This window comes from Vulpes vulpes, chromosome 12, assembly GCF_048418805.1.
Source record: "Vulpes vulpes isolate BD-2025 chromosome 12, VulVul3, whole genome shotgun sequence".
NCBI lineage: Eukaryota > Metazoa > Chordata > Mammalia > Carnivora > Canidae > Vulpes > Vulpes vulpes.
Window position 1 is genome coordinate 129,247,649 of NC_132791.1, and position 22,437 is coordinate 129,270,085.

Genomic DNA, 22,437 nt, shown 5'->3' on the forward strand with positions numbered 1-22,437 from the left:
CGCTGTTTCTTTGCCATGCCCTTGTTTACTAACTAGGAAAATACAAGTTTTGCTCTTCCAAAGATGATTTAGAATGAGGGAAATAACTTCATAGTATATTAAGACATGAACATAGTTTAGAATAAGCTGAAGCATCACAAGATGAATGCTGGCAACTTTGCCTATTTGCTATCTGGGTAGAACTTGCAGCAGGCCTTTGACTGATGCTAGCAATGAATCAGAGAAGTCACTCTGGAGATATCACCCCCCTGTAACTACCTGTCTGTGAAGTAAACAAAGGTACCAGGGACATTAAATCAAAATGGATTTATTTTTCTAATTCCTGACATTGAAAAAGGGTCGCCTTTATTGAACTTCCTGAACCATGTGGTGTGAGCCAAGTAAAAGCTGTCTTTATCAGTGTTAGAATTGTCTTCCACAGCTTTGATAAAAATGGAGGGAAAGGAGGGATGCTGTAGTGGGAAGAGCATGGGCTTTGTCATCAACTAAACTTGGGATAAAATTCCAACTCATATCCAAAGAGCGGTGGCCTCAGCGGAGTCACGTATAGACCTGGAGCCTCTGTGCTCTGCACTCTGCAAAATGGCTCTAATTGTAACCCCTTTGCGGAGTTGTGTTAGGATTAGTAAGAGCAGAGGAGCACCGAGTTGGCTGTCAGTCAATGATAGCTATACTATTACATCAGTAAAACTCACAGAACTGAGATATTTCTGTGAACTCTTGTGCTTTCTTTCCTGTAGGGCTGTAAGATAATCATCACTAATCTAGAGAGCCTCCTACAGAGGATCCAAATATTGTCAAATTTAAGTATCTGTAAAATCAAGACACTCATTAAAAGTTTACAAAATAATCGGCAAGTACTAAACTTCTCTATGATACTGTTTACCCAAAACTTTTCTGGCACCGTTTTGCTCATTGGATGTTTCCTTTGAAAAGCACTTTTTTTTTTTTTTTTTTTTTAGATGGTAGCCACTGTTTATGACACATAGGAGCTGTTAAGTATCCAGACTCCCGATTCAATTTGCCAGGGAGCACTAACAAAAGCCACACTGTTGTTGATCACATTGCATGTGTCTGTGTGGGCGCACACTACATGTTTCATCACCAGTCACTCCCCCATCAAGGCACATGGATTGGAAGACACCACCTCATGGCAACTTCCCACGTCTGGCTGGGTCTGTGTGCCTTTCTCACAGCAGTTACTTTGGCTCATGATGAATGTCTTGGCATCGTAGTTCCCTTGCCCACATTTTCTGTGAAGCATTGCCCCCCCCCCCAGACCCGAGACATCCTTTTGCTCTGTGCACCTATGGACTTAGGGAGAAAGTACCCCCTTCCTAGAGCACACGCTCCTTTCAAAACTGCCGGTGCTGGGAAAACCAGCTCATTGAGTCTTAATTTGTAAAGACTGTGCTAAGTCCCAGGCAATTAAACTGAACACGCAAGATCATGCCTTCTGACATTAAGATCATGGGGGGCATGAAGTTCCTTTCCTTGTTGATCCCCCACGTGCGGCATCCTGGCTGTTTGGGTCATTCTGTGCTTAAACCGTACTTGTTGATCAGTTTTACTCACTTCAGTCTACTGAGAACTAGGATTTGGTTCTGTGCTTCAAACACTGTTAACTCAATCTTTTTTTTTTTAAGATTTTTTTTTTATTTGAGAGAGAGAGATGCATGCATGTGAGTAGCAGGAGGGGCTGAGGGTAAGAGAAAGAGAATCTCAAGCAAACACCCCACTGAGCACTGAGCCTGACCTGGGGCTTGATCCCACGACTCTGAGATTATGACCTGAGCCAGAACAAAGTCGGATGCTTAACCAACTGCACCACCCAGGTGCCCCTTAACTCATTTAATCTTAATACATTTCTTGGCAGGGGAGTACTGTTACTCCCACTTATATACTAAAAGAAAATCAGAAGCATGCAGAGGAGAGAGCCATGCCATAAATCTGGGTTTGTTCCCTGCACAGGCCTGCTGGGGGAACCTCAGTGGTGTTTCAAGCTCAGAGACCCAGACTCCATATGTTGGAGTAAGATGTTTAAAGATCTTCTTGATTCGTATTCACCTCCTAGCTTGTTTTCCTATTGTTCATTTTGTAGACCTATTTCACACATCCACCAGGTCACAGTTCTTAGAGTTCGGAGCATTGCCTCATGATGATGCCAGCTGCTTTCATGCCTGACTCAGCACCCCGCAGATGGCCATGCATGGACTCATTTTGTGGCATGTGTTTGTCAAACACTTGCTATGCATCCAGTGACTTTGGACAGCTCACTTGGCTCCTTTGCCCTCAGGTCCCACACCTATCAGACAAGGATGGTCGTGTCTGCAATTAGAATTTATTACCAGAAAACAATGAGAGTTGCACTTATGACAACATCTCACACAACAACATCTTGGCAATGTTTTTAAACCCCAAAAATTAGGTGTTATCTCATTGGGAACCTGGTGACTTAGGTTAATCACTATAAATGCAAGTGGTAAGTATGTCCATTCTTTAGAAATTAAACCAGCAAATGGAATTATGAGAATTCATGATTTTAAGTTTAAAGTATCCTGGTATTTTCTCATTAAAGGTTATAAAATAATTGTTCTCTACGATGATTTGCACCTCCAAATTGGGGTTGAGGAATGGAAACAGTTTTCATAATTATGTGCTGATTCATAGAAGAGGGCATCTGAAAACCACAATAAGGTTGTAATGTCCATAAAGATGAATAGACTCCTCCTGGGGAATTTATGAACCTTGAAAAAAGCTGAGAAACCCTAGTTACTTGGTGTAAAATACTACAAGTATTCATATATCCCCCTAACCTCCCACCCTGACTCAAAGCCTCGTAAATTTAGTGTTGTAAAATCCAAGTCACATTCTTAGTGCTTTACATAACAGATTGTGGCACTTTTTCCCCATTGGACAAGGGATGTATTTCTGAGCTCGTTGGGGCATGCATCAGAGCACAAGCCTTCTTGGTGCTATCCTCTCCCCCATGGCACTGCTTCTAGATTGTGTGGATCTTGGTACCAATTATCTTCAGGCATCACCGTGCATCCTTGATGGAGCTGGTTCTAGAAGGCTGGTGTCTCAGTCTTGACCTATACCATTAGGAGTTTAGTCCTTCAGATAGTCATTATATACCAAATCCTTGCAAAGGAAATCTGGATTGATGAGTAAGGCTATAAATGCTGTAAACGTTTTCTGATCTTGACTTTAAGTTTATGGGTATCCATTCAAAGTCAGAACAGATTTAGAGAGAATTAGAAACACCTGTCTGGAGGTACCAAAGGGACTTAATTGTTCTTTATTGGACTTAGTTATTTCATATATCCTAAATGGCGCATGTGCTCAGGCTACAGAGATGCCGTATTTCTTTCAGCTGTACCTTGCTGAAACCAAATGGTTTTAGGAGAGCAGGACTTAAATGACCTACATTTGGGCTCTCCACTATGGGCAGGGCACTAGAGGAGGGGTGAAAAGATGATTAACTCTCTGCTTCCAAGATCCTTATATTTTAATGGGAGAGAAACACCTAAATAAAATGACAAAGCAAGGCCCGAGAAGTAAGTGCTGTAACAGAAGGCAGAGGATGTGTGGCGAGTATATAGCAGAAGGGTCAAAGGAGATGTAGACTGAATCTAGCTTTTGACTTGAGCTCTGGAAGATTAAAATGACATAGTAGACTGAGTGCTAGAGAAAATGAAATAGAATGATAGAACCATGGTACTAAAAATTAAAAAAATATATATACATATGGCCCTACTTCAAGTAAACATGCACTAATACATATATATATTATATGTATTATATGTATTGTATATATGTATGTATATATGCAACTGGTGTGTGTCTGCTGGAAGAGTTAATAAGGATTTTTAGCACTATAAAGGGTAAAGGCTTGGTCTGGTTAGAAAATTATTCCTGGCTCTTTCTAGGAACTTGTGGAAGTTTAATTGGAGACACCAGTGGACTCAGGGAAATGAAGATAAAGCTAGCGACACACATAGCAACAGAAAGATTGCTCAAAGACCAGCACGGTACAACCTGGCCAATAAACTTGACACCCAGACACTGACCCATGGGAGTTGTCCTCCTGTTTAAGCAAAACAAGCCATGAATTAAACATGCATGGGGAGGGGGGATAAAAGTTCTTTCCTACAGTCAAAGGGAGGACATTATTTTGTTTCACAATGAATTTTTATGTTCACAGAAAACTAGACATAATCAACTTACAAAAGACTTAGATTTTAATCATGAGCTGATCACCACCCACACCATGCTTGCCAAGCACCTGAGACATAACGGAGGCAAACATTGGAGATACTGCAGGTTCAGTTCCAGGCCCATTATTCCATAGCAATAAAGCAAATATCGCTATAGAGCCAGGCAAATGAATATTTCGGTTTCTTGGTGTATATAAAAGTGATGTTTACGCTATGCTGTACTGTCAAGCGTGCAATAGCATTACATCTTTTAAAAAAATGTAGCTTAATTTAAAAATACTCTAATACTAAAAAATACTTAACACATCACCTGAACTTTCAGTGAGTCATAATCACTGATCACGGATTGCTATAAGAGCATAATAATAATGAAAAAGTTTGAAATATTGTGAAATTTATTAAAATGCGACAAAGTGAACAAATGCTGCCAAAAAACAAGTCACCAGCAGACTTGTACACCTCAGGGTTGCCGCAAACCTCCAATCTGTGAAAACATGCAGTATCTAAAATATCTGCAAAGCACGGTAAAGCAAGACACAAAAACAAGGTGTGCCTGGACTTCATCTGCCTCTACAAAGAACCTCTCTGAGTCTAGCACTGGTTCCCTCTGAAGACGAAGTTTTGTAATCGAGCCATTCAGCTCTTTGTGTGGCTTCCAACTGGTTTTCCTGAGTCAAGACCACAGGCAGGTGAGGGCAAGAAGGTGTCTGAGAAGAAATGAGGGCAAAACGAAGGTCATGCAAAGACAGGAGCGCCCTCAGATCAGGGAAAAAGATGAAACTCATCCAGTTTTTCAATGCCAAGGATGGACGTAGGCTCTAAGTGGTTCGCCAGAACCTGCTGTGCTTTCCCGGCAGAACCTGACAAATGAGTGTGCATGCCCCAGAGCACATGCTGGGGTGTAGGCCATCAGCAATATGTTGAAGGTGACAGGTTGGGGTCTGTCACACACCGGGGAAGCCTAGTCCATGGGCAGTGAGTGGTCCCCTGGTGGCAGCTCCAGCATGGCTCCTGGAAGCTGCTCTTTGCACCTCCCTCCAGACCTCCAGACCTCCAGACCACGACTGTAAGCACAGTTGCATGAGAAAGCCTGGATTCGGGGTCCACCGTTGACAGCATGTGTGGCTGTGGACAAGGGTTCTTCTTCATCTCCCAAAGGCTCAGTTTCCTGCCAGATGAGAGGGAGAGCGGTGATGGTATGGAACTCACAGCACTGGGTGCTGGTTCTTGCAGGTGAGGATGAGAAGAGCTTCTCACTTTTCTCAGAGCCTTCGGGCTGGCTGGTGGCTGGGACCAAACTGGGCTGACTCTAGGTACTCCCCAACCTGAGCCTCAGCGGGTTGCAGACAGGATGCTGCCTGACTCGTCCCCACCTGCTACTCAGACCACAGGACTCAGCACAGCACGAGAAACTTCTGCAAGTGGCCTGCTCTCTGAGCAGGGGTGCAGGAAGAGGGCCTCCAGCTGCCTCGTGCAGGGCCCCACCCTGGACAGTGGGTCCAGGGAACACCCTTGAGGACAGACTGTCAATGCACAGCCCCGAAGACCAAACTGATTTCGAAGATCCATGAAAGGACAAGACAAAATCAAAAGGACAGCAAGAGAGGGATTACAACATATGTACACTGGGGTGAAATAAGGGAAAACTGATGACATATGCAGGCCTTTGAATCCAGTCTGGGACAGCCTAGCTGTGCTGTTGTGTTCCTCTGTGGAGACCGCCACCGGCATGGAAGGTGCAGCCCCCTCCCTGGGAAGCCCTCCCAGGGACCCCCCCCCCCCTCTAGAGGTGCCAGGAGCCTACTGGCCACCAGCCCCCTGCCCGGCCCCTGCTCTGCTGGAGCCTCACCAGCCTCCTGACTAGGAATCCATGTGCCCTCAGAATACCTGCAATCCCCCTCCCCTTTACTCGCATCCACTCAGAGAAAGTTTTGAGGTCTATTCTGAATCACGTGCCTCAGTGGTTTCAATCCCCCAGGAAGCAGGGCGGCCCCCTTGGGCCACTGCACTCCGTTCTATCAGCGAACTGATGCATGAAACTGGCACCATCGTGTTGTCCTCCTGGTGGTTGGGGAATGGAAGTGACTGGTGCTGGTGGGTGAAACAGTTGAAGGGTGAAGAGCCCTGGTGCATACGAGTGAGGAGCATGTGGGTTTTCCTGGGTTGCTGAGCACACCCTCGGGTGTAGCTAATGCCGAGGAAAGGCATGTGGCAGGGAGCCTGGCTGGGGGGCTTCCTGGAGGTAAGGCTGTGCTGCTGGCCGCCCTGGGCCCAGGTCAGCACCAGGGAGCTGCATCATCTTCCTTAGGCTTGTGGGTACTTGTCATGCCCCCACACTGCCAGATGTGCCAGAAACAGTAGCAAGAGGGGGAAGAGCCCCAGATCCTTGTTTCCTGCTTACCGGTCACCTTGGAAGGGTGGGGAACCGTGAAGTGAAGTGCGGTGACAGGAAGGAGGTGCCCAGCAGGGGACTGAGCTAGAGACCCCAGCACCATGCCTCCTGCCAGCCCTCTCTGCCTTCCTGCACCCCACCAGCTCTCCTTGCTAATAGCACCTCCTGATTCCTCTGCGCTAGGCCGGACAGACACCTATTACCACGCACAGCAAACCCAGCCCCCTGCCTCAGCCTCTCCGCAGCGCAGAATGCACGGCCAGCATCACCATGCACCTCAAGGTGACACTTGTAATGGATGATTGTTGCACTTCCTAATCCATTTATGTAACCCTTCCTGCTTTGCTTGCAGTTATTTCCAGGGCTTTAGCAGCAATAAAATGGTTCCTTTCCCAAGACACAGTTCATTCAATTTACATCTGGATTGATTATAGCTAAACTTAGGACATGTCTTTACAAAGGAAGGGAAAAACAGCAATAAATCATGCACAGAAATTATTCAGCATTTATTCCCCCTCCACCGCCCTAGTGTCGCAAGCTCAGCATATAGCATTTGGGGGAAAAAATCCTTGCCCTTGAGAATCAGAGCCTAGTTGCGCATATGGAAATGCTCTCAGGGCAGGGCATCAGTCCAGTTGCCACTAATTCCTTATTCAAGGGTTCACCGGCCACATGGCCAGACTTCCCACTAACTTCCTGGTGTTAAGGGGGCTCTTCATCCACTTGTGGCTTCTTTGCTTTTGGTATCCCTCTCATGCATTCTTGTGACAGCATCCTTAGTCTCTGGCCTCTACCCCAAAAGAGCACTCTCACTGCTCCTCAAACGGTTTTGGTTTAAGACCAAAACCCCCCACTTATGGGGGCTAGAGTCCAGAGTAAGCCGGGGGATGTGGGATTCCTCCAAGCTCGCCAGGCAGGTGACAAGGGACACACTCTAGGACTTGGTGTGGCACCTGTGCATCCTCTTGAGAATGTAGCCATGGCCGTGCCCACCAGCCAGAGGGTTCAGGTGCCAAGTGCGTGGAGGATTGGCTTTTTGAGAACATTAAATGTAACTTATGTAAATACAAGAATATAAATTTAATTCAAGTAAATGTTTGTGACTAAAATTTGAAAATTTAGGTGATGCTCTTAATTCACAGAAGTCCCCATAGCCATCCCCCCTTGACAATCACTGACTTGGAGTAATGACCAAAAGAGAGAAATAAAGGAGAAAGGCCTGAATTTTTATTTTTAAAAAATTTTTGTTGACTTTGGCCATTTGACATTAAAGGGAAATATGGAGGAAAAATCAAAATGAATCAAGATGAATAATAATCATCAGCATTAGTTGAGTGCCAGGCACACTAGATTCAATCCTTCAGTTATTGTTGAGAAGTAGATAAAGTTCTACTGTTCACATTTTATAGGTGAGGAAGCAGTCGGGTGACACAGGAGGCAGGCCCATGATGTGCAGGCAGCTATGGCTTTGCTGCAGAACCCGAACCCAGCCCTTAACCATTACACCTACTGCCATCTAGGACGCAGTGCACAAAGTTGCATCATGTGCACTGTCCCAAAATACCATTTTCTTAATGTTTTGGTTGACCTTAGAGTTAAAATGAAGCTAAAACCTTTTTCTTCTCTACACTTCTCTGTAAAATTTCATTACCAGCTAACCATAATAGACCTGTTGTCCCTAATGTGTCCCTGATATAATTCAAATGATATTTAAATATTGGTTTAGAGCTTAGGTTTTATTTAGAATCAAGGGGAGATTTATTTTTTTAAGATAAATGCAGTTATTTAAAATTGCTGAACATTTCATTTTCTTTCCTCAGAATTCTTTTTTTACATTAAAAAAGAATAGAAGGAAATTTGAACCAAGATAAAGATTTAGCCAAGTTTTGTAGAGTGTTTTGTTTTTTCTTTGTTGTTGCTGATTATGTAATTTATTATTATTTTTGAAGGGCAGATGAGATCCAAAGTGAGTCAGATTTTCCACCTTCCATGTTAGGTTAATAATTGCTATCCCAAGGGCAGGTTCCATCCCTGAAGTAAGATCATCCTTGCAGCATCTTCCCACCCCATCCCCAAGACACCTGCCGGGATGCTTTGCTCAGGGTCCTGTGCTGTCACACCTGTGTGTTTCTTACAGTGGACCTGGACCGGCTCAATGATGATGTCAAGCGCTATAGCTGCACTCCTAGGAATTACTCCGTCAACCTAAGAGAGGAGCTGAAGCTGACCCACGTGGTCTTCTTTCCCCGTTGCCTCCTCGTGCAGCGCTGTGGAGGTAACTGTGGCTGTGGAACCATCAACTGGAAATCCTGTACCTGCACTTCGGGGAAAACTGTAAAAAAATATCATGAGGTATGTCCTCCTCAGCTGCAAATGTTATGTCATCTGTAGGGTGCTGGATGACCAGCCCATTACATACAGTTGTCCAGGTTGTTCACTACACAAAGGCCCCCGGCCAGATAGATAATTGGGAGATGAAATTATACATGAGCTAAACTTGCCAAGCCAAATGCCCTAGAGGGGCTAAGTCCTTCCTGAAGGATGGACTCTTCTTTCTGATCTGTAGGACAATAATATCCCTGTTAGATTACATAATCAGATGTACAATGCAGTGCTTCAGTGTTTACATCGCCTCTTGGTAGGAATGTGATGGAATTCATAATGGCTGTCACTCCAAAATCTAGGTTCCTCTCAACAAATTCTAAAGGCCAAACTTGAATTCAGTCAAGTCATGAAGATATTAAGCAGAAATGAAGACAGCAAAATGTAAATTGACAGAAGGCATATATAGAGACTTTTTAATTCTCTAAATATGATAATATTTTTCTTCTAAAAATACCAGTTTTTCCTAAATACTGCTGAGTGCCACCTGGGGAATCAGCTTGGAAAGTATGCAAAAATAAGCAAACATAATTATGAAGATAAAAGAGGAACAGTTACCTAAGGAGGGCAGAGTTGTTCAGAGACCAGGACTCCATGTTCTTATCACGAGTAACACTGTGCTTTTTCCCTTTTAAACACATAGCACTTTATTGGCAGCAGCTCTGTTACTTCCCAATCATGGGAACCTATGGAGGCGCAAAATTTAGAGACTCAGTTTTCACGTATGTGAAATGGGACTAAGAAATTATAGCAGATAATCATGTATGCAGTGGTTCTGGGGACGGAATAAAATAGTGCATATGGACTGCATTTTGTAAGATGTGAAACATCATATGGAAATGTGTTCAAGAGCATAATGTAAACAATGAAGCAGACATAATGCTCAATTGTTTACATAATGTAAACAATGAAGCAGACATTATCGTTAGCAATTATTGTTTGAGTTGCTTTTCCTCTGTATCCACCAAACAAAGGAATAGAGAGTGCTCCCCAAATAAAACCTTCAGCTTTGTAAAGCTGGGGGTTTTTTTTAATCCTGAAAACAATAAAACAATACTAACAAGTTTAAGGAGGTGACTTTGGGAGCTAAATGAAAATGCATGTTATAACTGGTATTTTCAACTCGAGAAGTGCAGGAAATCACATGCCACCATGACCGTGCTTACCTTACACAGGGGAAATGCATTATTTTGAACCTACGTAGAACTTATTTTCTTAGTCCTAACAATTTCTTACTCCGCCCTGCCGTTTTCAAGGGAAAAACATGTTCTCATATCCAGAGAATGCTATAGTCTGTGTTCATTGTGTTGTATTTTTGTTTGACCTGATTACCTCTAGATTGGATGTTGTCCTTTGCATCTAAGAACTGGATTTTGTAACGTTTAGTCATCTCCGAGGATCAATGCAGAATGCATTCATCAGGGTCAAGTTAAAATAATCTGGCAAGTGACAAGATCTCTACGTAGGCGTGACATTGAGGAAACACATTCGAGTGCAGCCCGTTGATCTATGTGTAGAGCACTCGATTTTCCTCTGGACTCTGCTCAGATACAAGTTACAGCTTCATCATTTAAATTGTTTATTGCGGAAATGGTCAAACTAAACATATACGCCAGCCCTTAAAATCCCCTCACCTCCTAGACAGTTAACTCTACAGAATTCTGAAGGGCCCTTTTCTTAGTTCTTTCTTCTCTCTGTACACCTGGGCAGTTACCTGTCATTTCTGTTCACAATTAGTGTCTAGAAAGGCAAGTTCTTGATCTCAGGTCATCACAGGAGCAGGTCTAAGATGTCAGCATCTTTTTGAAGCTGCTCTCTGAAGCATCTCTTTGAAACATTGCCTCGTAGTATTTTTACTTCTGGGTCTGCAGAGCTCTACACAAAATCACTCTGCCACACTCTGGACGAAGGGACGAAACAGCATCAATCACCCTCGGCCGCCACGCACCTGGAACAAACATGCCTGGCTTGTTGCCCTGCGACTCCTGAAACACCTTGCAACCTGTCACCGTGATCACTCTGTTGAGTGCCCCGTGAAGATGAGTAGAAGGCTTGTTCCATTTCCAGAAGCAGGGGTTGCTTGAATGAGGCTCATTAGGGGAAGAATCCTCATTCTTTGTTCTATTCTGTGTCTGTGTTCTTACCCCAGAGAAATGAGAAACCGGTTTCCCTAGCTTCTGGTTGTAACTGATGAGATGTGAAATGAGTTTCCATGGGGCATGAGCACCCTTAGGAGGGTAACTGGAATTTGACACATAAGCGGGCCTGCGTGACTCTGCGTGGGTATTTCTGCTCCACGTTTAAGGCATAAAACTTGAAAAATTATAAAGCTCTTAATGAAGTTTATATAAATGCTCCCGTAGGAGGTGAGCGTTTTTCACGGTGCGATACAGTTACCTTCTGTATGGTTTTCTGTTCTCCAAAGTTAGTAGGCATCCTGTTAAGGTGTTTTCCTGTTTGTGCCTCTTGGAATATATAGGATACAAGAGATACTTGGGGTAGTGATCTTTCGAAAGGAAGGTTCCAGAAAACATACTGTGTAGACAATTAAAGGATGCAGTTATTTCAGTTCTCGTCCTTCCTTGATAATGCACCACAGAGGAACAGAATCTTCCCTAGAAATATGGTGACCTTGTAAATTAATACTGAAATGTTTTTCCTCTGGTCCCCTGTCCATGTCCACTCAGGCAACAGCCAAAAACTCAGGAAGCAGCAGAAAGAAAGATTGAAGTTCATTTCTCTCCTTCCTCTTGTGATTCTGTGGCGATGCTGCTTACAATCCCCTCTCCTGTTGAGTAGAACTTTCTGCAGTAATGGAAATGTTCCTTTCGGCAGCATCCAGTATGGTAGTCACAGCAATGCATGATTATGGGCCACTTGACATGTATAGAACAGGAAACCGGACTTTAAATTTTATATGATTTTAACTAATTTAAATGTAAATAGCTACACACAACTAGCAGCTCCCATACTGAAGAGCACAGTCTGGACCTATCTCTATTTCTGGCACAGTCATTCCTGGTCTCTGGACAAAATGGGGGAAAAATGACTTTAGAGGATTATTTTTATTTCACTTTAGAATTTTATATTATAAATTTGTTTCCTATTATAGTTTAAGAGTTAGGAAATGTAAACAGATATTTATATATGAACAAAAAGATTAATTAGAGGTTTTAAACTGTTGAGCTTCAGACTTGAGATTAAAGAATAGTACTTTTAGTTTTGTACATGTTTTAAGCATCTGCCATAGAAACAAATTTAGCTAAAATTGGAAATTGAGATGAAGGAGACAGAATTTTTTTTTTCTAAGAAGTTTCTACTTTCCGGCAAAAGCAGTGAGATTTGGGGTTATGATGATAGCCCACCATAACGAAAGTCAATAATATTTCTTGTTCTAGAAATCACATTTCTAGAGCTAGTGTAGAGTCTCCCTGTTGCCTCCTCTTTCTCTCTCTTTGGGTGAGACTTGAGACCACACTCCCATGGGCTCGTCCTGCTTTCCTAAGGGACAGGGCAATAGAACAAAACATTGCATGACTGGAAAGGAAGACGTGGTGTGTGGTTCCAGCTTTGCCACTTGGGAGGCAGCCAAGGCCCCGTCCAACCTGCTGGGCCTGGGGACTCCTCACTGCATCCCCACCATACCCCACGATTTCGGGTTCCCAGACGGGCCTGAAATGATATGGCATCCATGACTGGTCAGCTATCCTATCCCACATCCCATCTTCCTGAAACTCTGTAAGGAACACAAGCAAACTGGTGGTAAAAGTGCTAAGTCAGTGGAAGAGAATGAACAGTTAATGTTGCTAGAAGAGTTCACTCGCTCATCAGTAATAACACAACACTCACTTCATGCGGATGCTGGATAATCGCAAGGATCTCAAGACTGGAAAGTTCACAACAGATGTGGGTGGACTCCTCTGAGAGGAGGTCTGGCTGTCCCTGCTCCGGCTCCCTCACAGCCCCGATGACTCACAGAGGGAATGGACTCTGCATTTAAGAACAAAATGTGCACATTCCTTCCTTTCTAGGCCGAGCTTCCTACATCGTTTTTGCAAAGCTGCCTCGGGGTGTGCTACCCCTCAGGTGGACAAGACCATCTGTGACGTGAACGATCCTCTGGGCTAATTCCATGCTCTGACTTCAGAGCCTGCTGAGCCTTCCATTACGTTCTTTGCAGCGGGAGGCTGAACACACAGTTAACAACCCCGGAAGGTGCTGTGAAAATTGGGTAACTGCTTAGTTCTTTAAAGGCTGGACTGTAGGATGCCTGGGTGGCTCAGTGGTTGACCATCTGCCTTTGGCTCAGGGCATGATCCCAGGATCCTGGGATCGAGACCTGCACTGCGCTCCCTGCATGGAGCCTGCTTCTCCCTCTGCCTATGTTTCTGCCTCTCTCCCTGTGTCTCTAATGAATAAATAAAATCTTTAAAAAAATTTAAATAAAAAATAAAGGTTGGACTGTAGCATTCACCCCACAGTAACCCCCAGGGTGCTCACAGAAAAGTTGTCTACAGATAGTGAGGTTGCTCTTTGAGTATTTGTGAGTCTATTTACCCAGACTCTAATCCCAGCCTTCAATCACCGGCAGACTTCCTTTGCCAGGAGTCATCGCTAAACTCTGTCAGCGGTGTCTTTCTTACAAGTATTTATCTTAAGACGTGGAGTGAGTCCTTCTGCTATGGTGCCCCACGTCTGCTGGGACCACTGCTGGCAGCTTTGTCCATTACCCAGGCAGAAAATAATGTTATCCCTTCTCCAGATATTTGTCCATTTCAGAAAAATGGACTACCAGCCCTTAAAAATCTCAAGTCTCTGCACATTTTTCATAAAGTCTAGAAGCATGGAAAAGCACAGGATGGAAGCAAAAATATGAAGCTTTTTTTTTTTTAAGATCAGAAACCATCTGTATATGGAACACCACCTGCCTTAGAAGTTGGGTAGGATCTAAAACTCTTAAGGATTCCTGCTTATACAGTGCATTTGTCCTGAAATATGTTTATGTTTCTATGTCAGCCATTAATTTGAGAACTATTACAAGGCCTTAACAACCTTTTATATATATATATATATATATATATATATATATATATATATTCCCAATAAAGAAGAACCCAACTCAGCAGATAGCTTTTCTGCCAAGTATTGTTTTATTAGTGTAATAGCTTTATGGCCATGATTCATTTGGTGGTTTATTGGCAACAAGGCAAGTAACCGAGGTGAAATATCTTTCATGATGTGGTAATTTGCAAACTGAACATCTTTGACTTTGTGCAGCGTTGTGAAAGCCACCAATTGTCTCTCTCATTCTCCGGTTAGTAAGAGTAAACTTTGCCTGGCTTCATGTGGCTCTCCAGATCGTGGAGAGAGGTCAGGATGTCCATTTCCACCCACAGGTGATGAGAAATGGCTGGCTGCTCCTAGATGGGTTCTTAGTTCAGGGCATGCTTGCAGCTGTGAACCACAGCTCGGAAATAGGAAAGCATTTGGGGACGCTCCTATTCCTAAGTATCCTTCAGCAGCTGTAATTAATTCAATGGTTCCTTCCATTTAGTAGTGACCAGATAACCTATAACCAGCCAGTTTGCCTTCACAGATAAAGGCTTTTCATTTCTCTTTTAACTTTCCATGCTCTCTCAAGTCAGCTTTGCTTTCTTCCTCCTTTCAATGCTGTGTACCTGAATTGAAGACTGTTACATGGTATGAAAGCTTTGAACATCAGTGCTGTGATCAGCCAGGAAACAGTCCAATTTCCACTTTGTTCAAACAGTGCTTTCCTGTCTTGTCTGAGAAAGTGTCAGCCAATTCATTTTTCTCTTCTTATCAGCAAAACACATATATACAGTGCCTACATTGCTTAATATAAAACTTAGGGAAAATCCCCACACATTCGGGAGACCAGTTAGAAAAACTGCCAGGGCTCTGCACTCATCCCGCAGCACACACTTTTGTTTGCCATCCAGTGAGAAAGCAAATCGACAGAGCCCTGATGATGTGGTGCCAGTCATCACAGCCCATGAGGCTATTGTCACGGCCTTAACTTATCAGATGCTCCTCCTGCACATCTGCAGACATCTGGATTGTGTGGAGCCTTGAACAATAGTGACTAATTCATATTGGAGAAATTCTCCGTGATGCTGTGGGACTCAAATGCCCAATGCCTTCCACGGCAATCTGACCAAATACAGCCTAGCTGGACTTGCTTACCCATCGTGACAGGGTGTTCAATATCCCAACATGTAACACATTCTTCAACCGTTGTTGTTGGGTTTTTACTTTTTTTTTAATGGAGAAGCTACATCTTTTTTTTTTTTTAAATGAAGAAGCAACATCTTTTTTTTTTTTTTTTTTTCTTTCTTTTCTGTAGTTCCCAGCAGGAGAAAGCATGGGAGCCATAAACAGAAAGCAAACGTCACTGTAATTCTGCTCTTGATACTTTAAATCTTCTTCCAAAATTGTGAAAGCATTAGAAGTGGTGCAAAGCATGGGGCACATTCTTTGGCCTCTGCTCTATTTCCTGGGTTGTTGGTGTGCCAGCTGTTTGCTAGAGGTGGGAGAGAAGATGCAGATGCAGGGGGGAGGTAAAAAGGAGAGCACAGGAGCAAAGGCTTCTGGTTGGTGCCCCGCCCACCCAGGTGTGTTTCTTTAGCAGCTACTAGGTTCTCAACGTGCTACTGAGCCATGCAAACCAAAGTCCCTGTTTCACAGGTGAGCTAACCCACATGGAGTCAAATTCTGGTGCACCAATCACCAGCTCTGTAATTTTGGGCAAGTAACTAATCTCTATTCCCTTATCTATGAAAAATTAGAAATGAACCTAACAGTTTTGCAGTGAGATCCAAATAATTTAGTATTTGCAAAGTCACTCAAAACAGCGTGTGGCATCTAGTAAGTACTCAATAATGTTGGTAATAGTTTCTGCTATCCTTGCCCTCCAAGCGTTTATAATCCAGCAGACAGAGGGTGATGGATTATATGGATTATATGGATGGATTATCACACATGATAAATGGTGTGAAATTATATGGGACACACTGAGTGTAATCCAATGGCAGGAGGAATAGGGAGCTATGTCATCAGCCATCACACATATCGTTCAGACCAGCTTCACCAATACTTTCAGCCTCTGTGCCTCAGGCATGAAGTCTCATAGGGTCTCATCTCCCCCTCACTGTGGACTCATATATGTTGTTCTGAAGCTCTGCTCCATGTAGGACTCCACGTTCCACTCTGGTAGCAGAGCCCAGGCTCCATGGCTTGATTGCAGGTTGAACAGATGAAGGGGTTTAGTCTCCTCCTCCCTGGAGCCCCCATGGCACAGTAGAGTTGGACCAGGGGTGGTACAGAGAGCTGAGGACTCGGAACCCACTCTCCTGGTAGATGGTTTTGGTTTGCTCAGGACTTGAAACAAATAATTGTGTGAGGATGAGCAGATTGCTGGGAAGAGAATCCATGGTAAAGAAGCAGAGGAATGCCATGGAAAGTCCTGCAGATTCTAAGGCAAGATTTTGCCACACATTACCTTCAGCCTGGACCACGGTGTGCCCGCCGAAGCACATCAGGTCCCCAGTCTGCTCACCTGTGCTGCCCGACACCCCTGCGAGACACAAAAGGGAATCACAGGCACACAGAAAAGGCGCCAGTCCCAGTGTGCTAGGACCCTAGCAGACGGAACCCTGTGCCCAGGTCCAAGGGGCCAGAGGACCCTACACCCGGCACAGGGCCTCCTGGAGAGGCTCAGTCTTCCAATATAGACAGCGGACATAGGGTATGTCATCTGCTATGTGACAGGGTTTGCCGGAGGGCAAAAGAAATAATGTGTCTGTGCAAATCCTTTGAAAACTGCAAAATACAGCATAATTGTATGGTAGTGCCCACTGGAGTTTAGAGTCTGACAGGAAAACAGAACAAAAAATTGAAAGTAAAGACTAACAGGAACCTAAGAACATGAAGCAGAGAAGCAATTAAACTAACCAGATCATTTATGTGAACGTGTGCACATGATTTTACAAGTAATTGTGTCTGCAGTGAGCAATGTGTGATTCCAGTGAAGGCCACTGCGGGGGAGAAGTTAGCTTCCACATAAACTTACTAGAATCATGTTTCAGCTTTGTTTTTAAAAAAATTTTTATTTAAGTTCCAGTGAGTTAACATACAGTATAATATTAATTTCGGGTGACTCAGCACTTCCCTTCATCACTCAGTGCTCATTATGACAGGTGCACTCCTTCATCCTCATCACCTGTCTCCCCCCCTCCCATGACTTCAGTGTGTTGTCTGTAGTTAAAGAGTCTGTCTCTTAAAAAAAAATTAAAAATTAAAAAAAGGTCTGTTTCTTGGTTTGTGTCTTTCTTGTTTTGCTTCTGAAATTCCACATATGGGTGAGATCATTTGTTATTTGTCTTTCTCTGATTTCCCCTTAGCATTGTACCCTCTAGTTCCATCCATGTTATCACAATCAACTTACTAATTTTAAAAGGATATATTTATGAAGAAATGCTATATTGATAGGTATTAATGTCTAAAGATTATAGTGGAGCCTGATCTGTTTTGACTTATAAAAGATGTTGTGTATTAACAAATATATAAGAACATAAGCACATTTCACTTTATTATGGCCACTAATCACCTTCATCAGGGCAAGATATTTTACCCCAATGAAACATTTAGCCACAGCAGCATATTAGGTTCATGACTTTATTCACTTTCTGTCTATAAAGTAATAAGTGCTCAGTATTGTATTTATCCATAACATATGCTTTGTTCAAAAGAATCTTTATGACAGTATTTGGAGCAGCACTTGGCATGAAACCGGCCCTTAGAAAGCTATCAATATATGCCAGGACCCCTGAGCTTATCTAGGTCTGTAGGTTGGTGATGCAGGAGGCTGCTCTGTGATGAGCAGAACACTCCACGTCATGAAGCTGATGATTTAAGAATATTTACATGAGAGCATCATAATAGCAAAAATCATAGCTTCTATTGGCTTCTCAAAAGGTTGAGAACCAGTCATCATAAAGAGAATAAGGGTTATCTAGTTGTGTTGACTCTCAGAGTTTTCTAACAGGAAATATACTTCTTGTCCTAGGTATTGAAGTTTGAGCCTGGCCATTTCAAGAGGAGGGGCAGAGCGAAGCATATGGCTCTCGTTGACATCCAGCTGGATCACCATGAGCGGTGTGATTGCATCTGTAGCTCCCGACCACCTCGATAAAAGAATGTGTGCCTACTTACCCTGAACACGAGTGAATCTTTAGTTTAAGGAGGGTGTAGTAAGAGATCCTTTTCCTGCCAGCAACCGAACTTAATGACCAGCCTGCAAAGCAGTGAGTGCAAGTGGCTGATGAGGTTCAACCTTGCTTTGTTAGCCATGGCAAGTAGAAAGCTATATCACTGACTTTTTATCCAAGAATATAGGATTGCATTTAAGAATAGTATCGGAGAATATATGCACATATATACACACACATATATATATTCTCCATATCTGTGTGTAAATACATAAAATGGTTTATTCAGTGTGTATGGCCAGGTACACCAGAGCTTACATATGCTTGAGTTATTTAGAGCCTTAAAATCTTTTAACAAATTAAGGGACATATTAAATACATGAAACATGGCCCTGGAAGATTCAGAAGATTATTTTGTTTATTTTTTAAATTTGAATCACAAAACAATCTTGGATCTTGCTCTTTTAAAGAAAACACCTTGTATATTAAAAACCAATAAATGAGTTTTTCTTACATATACATCTTAATTATAAAAAAAGAAAAAAAGGCAAACTGTGGTTTCTGGGGGAAAAGGCACAGTCCTACCTATTTTTCCCGTGGGACACACTACATGCATACCTATGTAGACAATAATTACCTATCTCCAGAAGCGTGCCATAATAATCTAGATGCTTTAGAAATTAAGTCATGAAGTCCTCTTTTTATGCATCTTGCTGAGGCATGCAAATTCATTTAACATCTGTCTCAAAAAAACTTCTCAGGTTTTATTATTATAATCCTCCCAGAGACAATTTATGAAGTGTAGCAGAATTTTGAATTGTTTCTTTCTGAAAGCCCCTCCACAAAAGTAATCCCTTTGGGAAATGGCATGAGGACTGTATGAGCCTTTAAAAAAATAGTGCTCATTGAAAGATTTGGGTAGTTTAAAGTAAAAATAGTGAACATAGAAATATTAACAGAACTGGAAATTGGGTGGAATATTTGAGTGGATCCATATTTAATAACAGATCCAAACTCTCCTAACTATGCCAATTCATTTAATGTATCTTGCTTTTATGATCCCGTCTCTCTGAAATGCACACGTGGATTTATGATGGCATTTTATATTTGGTGAGCATCATGAATTATGTATACCTTAAAAGCCTTCGTGTATTAAAACAACCCAATTTTATTGATGTAGATTCCTAATCGTATCTTCACTCACCATTCTGAATTCCTGTTTCTGAACTACATGATATCAGACTTGGGGTCTCTAGTGTTCTCCAGATCTGTGGAGCTGGTTCTAAGAAACTACCCTGAAAGTTACAGCAACACAAATTTGGCCTCACGCCACCACTAGAAATCTTGGGTTTGCACCTGTGGTCATTATTGGTATTTAGAATGATTTTCCCTCCCTGGCTCCCCACTGTCTATTTGAAGAATGGACTCCCAGAGTAGGAAGTTCATCATTGAGGGCAATGCTGAAATCAGAGAGAGCTCTGGTTTTCTTGCTGCCTTGAAACAAAAAAGGGAGAGCCAATTTCTTCCGTGAGTCTTGGGCCCTACTGACCAGAACTAGTTTGGGGGTGCATGATGGGGCCTGGGTAAGCCCTGGGTCAGGTGAGCAGCCTAAATATACCTGGACTGAAAGCATGGGCTAAGTTCTCCACCATCTGCAATCGTAGGGCCCTCCCCTTTCAGTTCTTTGAGGCCAAAGGTCTTTGGTTATTAAAGATGCACCTGTGAGATTTCCCTGGAAGCACCCAGTGGGTGCTTCTACCACAAGGGATGAGTGGTGAAATCACTGCATTGCTGGGTTGCCCAGAACTTCAGAAACAGCCAAAGCAGATGCACTCACAGTCAGGACTCCTCGACCCCTCACGGCCACCTGCCACTTACCCTGTTGGTTTATGTGCCCAAAGCAAAATGTGTCACATCACTTCGGGGTGTAGCGCTCATGTCACAGCTTTAAGTAAGAAAAAGAGTGTTCTATCCAATTTCCAATAAAGCTTCCAGTCTGCAATCACCAGGATGGTTTTCAGTTAAAGGCCCCTCTGTACTTTTTATTTATTAGCTGAAATGTAAGCAGGCATAGTCATTCGCTTTTGTTTCTTCTTTTCTGAGTGTTTTATTAAAATGTCTCCCTTGGTTATCTGTTATCTATTGCACTTCCAACACGTAGCCAATAAATCTGTTTCATTGCCATCAAAGGAACAAAAAAGCTTGCCGTACAAATTACATTTCAAAACAAACCCTAATCAATCTGCATTTCTGCATGGCTCACTCACCTGCAGTAATGCCTCTCATTCAAGATGTTCTTAGAGAGCAGAATGCTTTCATAAGGAGAATTTTTTATGTTTTTTGTTATAACGGTAACAGGCAGCTTTTTCTCTTGCAGCATTTCTCTGTAGCAAAAGTAAAATTCCTTTTACCTTTATGAAAAAGATATATATTGCTTTTGAACGAAATTACTCCATTGTTTAGTTCCCAGTGGCAGTTTTAAAAGATGTACAATGTTAGAAACTTACTTTCGCCAATGTATGCAGCTCCGCGGCGGGGCACCAGACAGCGAGCTGTCTGCTGGCCGGGCGCTTGGGTTCCGGGAGGTCCGGGGCCGCAGGGCGGGACCTGAGGTTTTGCTGTTTTGTTGATGCTGTTCTTTCGTTTCTGTTTCCCCACAGGGGCCTTTTAATAAAATATAGTCTCCTCTGACATTCGTCACCTAAGAGTTCACAGCCTGTCTCTTCCTTAGGGGCCTGACATTAGTAACATCCAGACTCATTTCCCCTTTGCCTGCCCTGGCGGCTTTTCCATCCAGGCCCCAGCCGGGGTGTGAGTATGAACAGCTCTCGGGGGCCCATCCGTGGAGGGGCTGCGCTCCCCAGGACTTCAGTGCATGGTGTGGAGGGGGGGGCCGCGGGGAGGCCGAGCGAGGGGACAGCTCTCCTCTCTGCGAGGTTAGCTCTTGCTTTCAGCCTAGTCTCTATCTTCATCCTCCTGGAGGCACGACGACAGCTGCTCAGTGTTGGGTGAGACTCAGCCACTGTATTTAGCTGAGCAATTTCAGGTTATTTGGGGAAAGGAAGTAGAGACGAGTATTCTGTGCCAAGAATCAATTTTACCATAGGAAATACCAGCTCATGTGTGAGTCAAGTGTGGGGGACAAAAGGAAGGAATCCAACAATGCTGTGCATGGCAGTTAACTCAGATAACTGGGATTTTTATGTAAAAATCATGCTAGCTATATACGTATATCAACGGCATCTTAATGCACATACCTTAATAATCCTCTGTTATTTCCTGAAGTATATACGTGTCCAGTTTTACTCTGAGAATGACTTAACAGATGTCCAAATTGTTGATATCCTCCCAGGGTCCTCTGAAAGAGTATTAAATTAAAATTCATAGATTATTATTCATGCCTGAAATCCCAGGAAATACAGTTGTGTTTATCGACAACTCTGATCAAATATGCTGGAAGAGAGAATATTTATAATCCACTGGTTTTTATTGACAACCACTTAAATTTTGTTGTTTTTAAAGATCGAGTTAAAGACGATGAAGGCCTGCAAGACTTAACATACAGCACGAGGGCGGGGTGTCTCCAGAGTATGAGGGCATCACCAGTGGGAATGGATGAGCAGCTAACAGCTCTATTCAGGACTTCATGCTTGCTCTTCCCGTTACAGTCCAGAATTTGCAAGTTAACATGTATCTCTTTAAAATAAATTTCTTTTCTGTAGAGCTCTGTAAACATCCGTTAGCAGGACACATTGGCCTAGAGGAGGGCAGAGTCCCTAACAAAGCTTAATGTACTTAGCGTGGCACATTATGGGCCAAGAAATCTTCATTTTCCAATAAAACCATTTGGCTCTCTAATTATTTTAAACTGTTGGATACTGGCTACCAGGTTTAGTGGCCAGGAACCAAATATTAAAATAACTCTTGAATTCAGTGTATATTTTGCATAATTCCTATAATAGAGATTCCCTTTTAAGAATATATCGTGGGGGGATCCCTGGGTGGCGCAGCGGTTTGGCACCTGCCTTTGGTCCAGGGCGCGATCCTGGAGACCCGGGATCGAATCCCACGTCGGGCTCCCGGTGCATGGAGCCTGCTTCTCCCTCTGCCTATGTCTCTGCCTCTCTCTCTCTCTCTCTCTCTCTCTCTGTGACTATCATAAATAAAAATTTTAAAAAATAAAAATAAAAGAATATATCGTGGGTCATGTTCT

The 22,437-nt window shown here is 43.1% G+C and overlaps 1 protein-coding gene across 3 annotated transcripts in view; it reads left to right on the forward strand.

Annotated features, from left to right (window-relative positions):
* Positions 1-20,929, forward strand: part of PDGFD (platelet derived growth factor D) — a 226,980-nt gene extending 206,051 nt beyond the window's left edge. For all 3 annotated transcript variants that reach the window (XM_026006760.2, XM_072729928.1, XM_026006759.2), the window contains exons 6-7: positions 8,750-8,964; positions 18,083-20,929. In XM_026006760.2, coding sequence (XP_025862545.1) covers positions 8,750-8,964; positions 18,083-18,208 — 341 coding nt within the window. In that variant the 3' untranslated portion in view covers positions 18,209-20,929. The remainder of the gene's footprint in view (positions 1-8,749; positions 8,965-18,082) is intronic.
* The last annotated feature ends 1,508 nt before the right edge of the window (positions 20,930-22,437 follow it).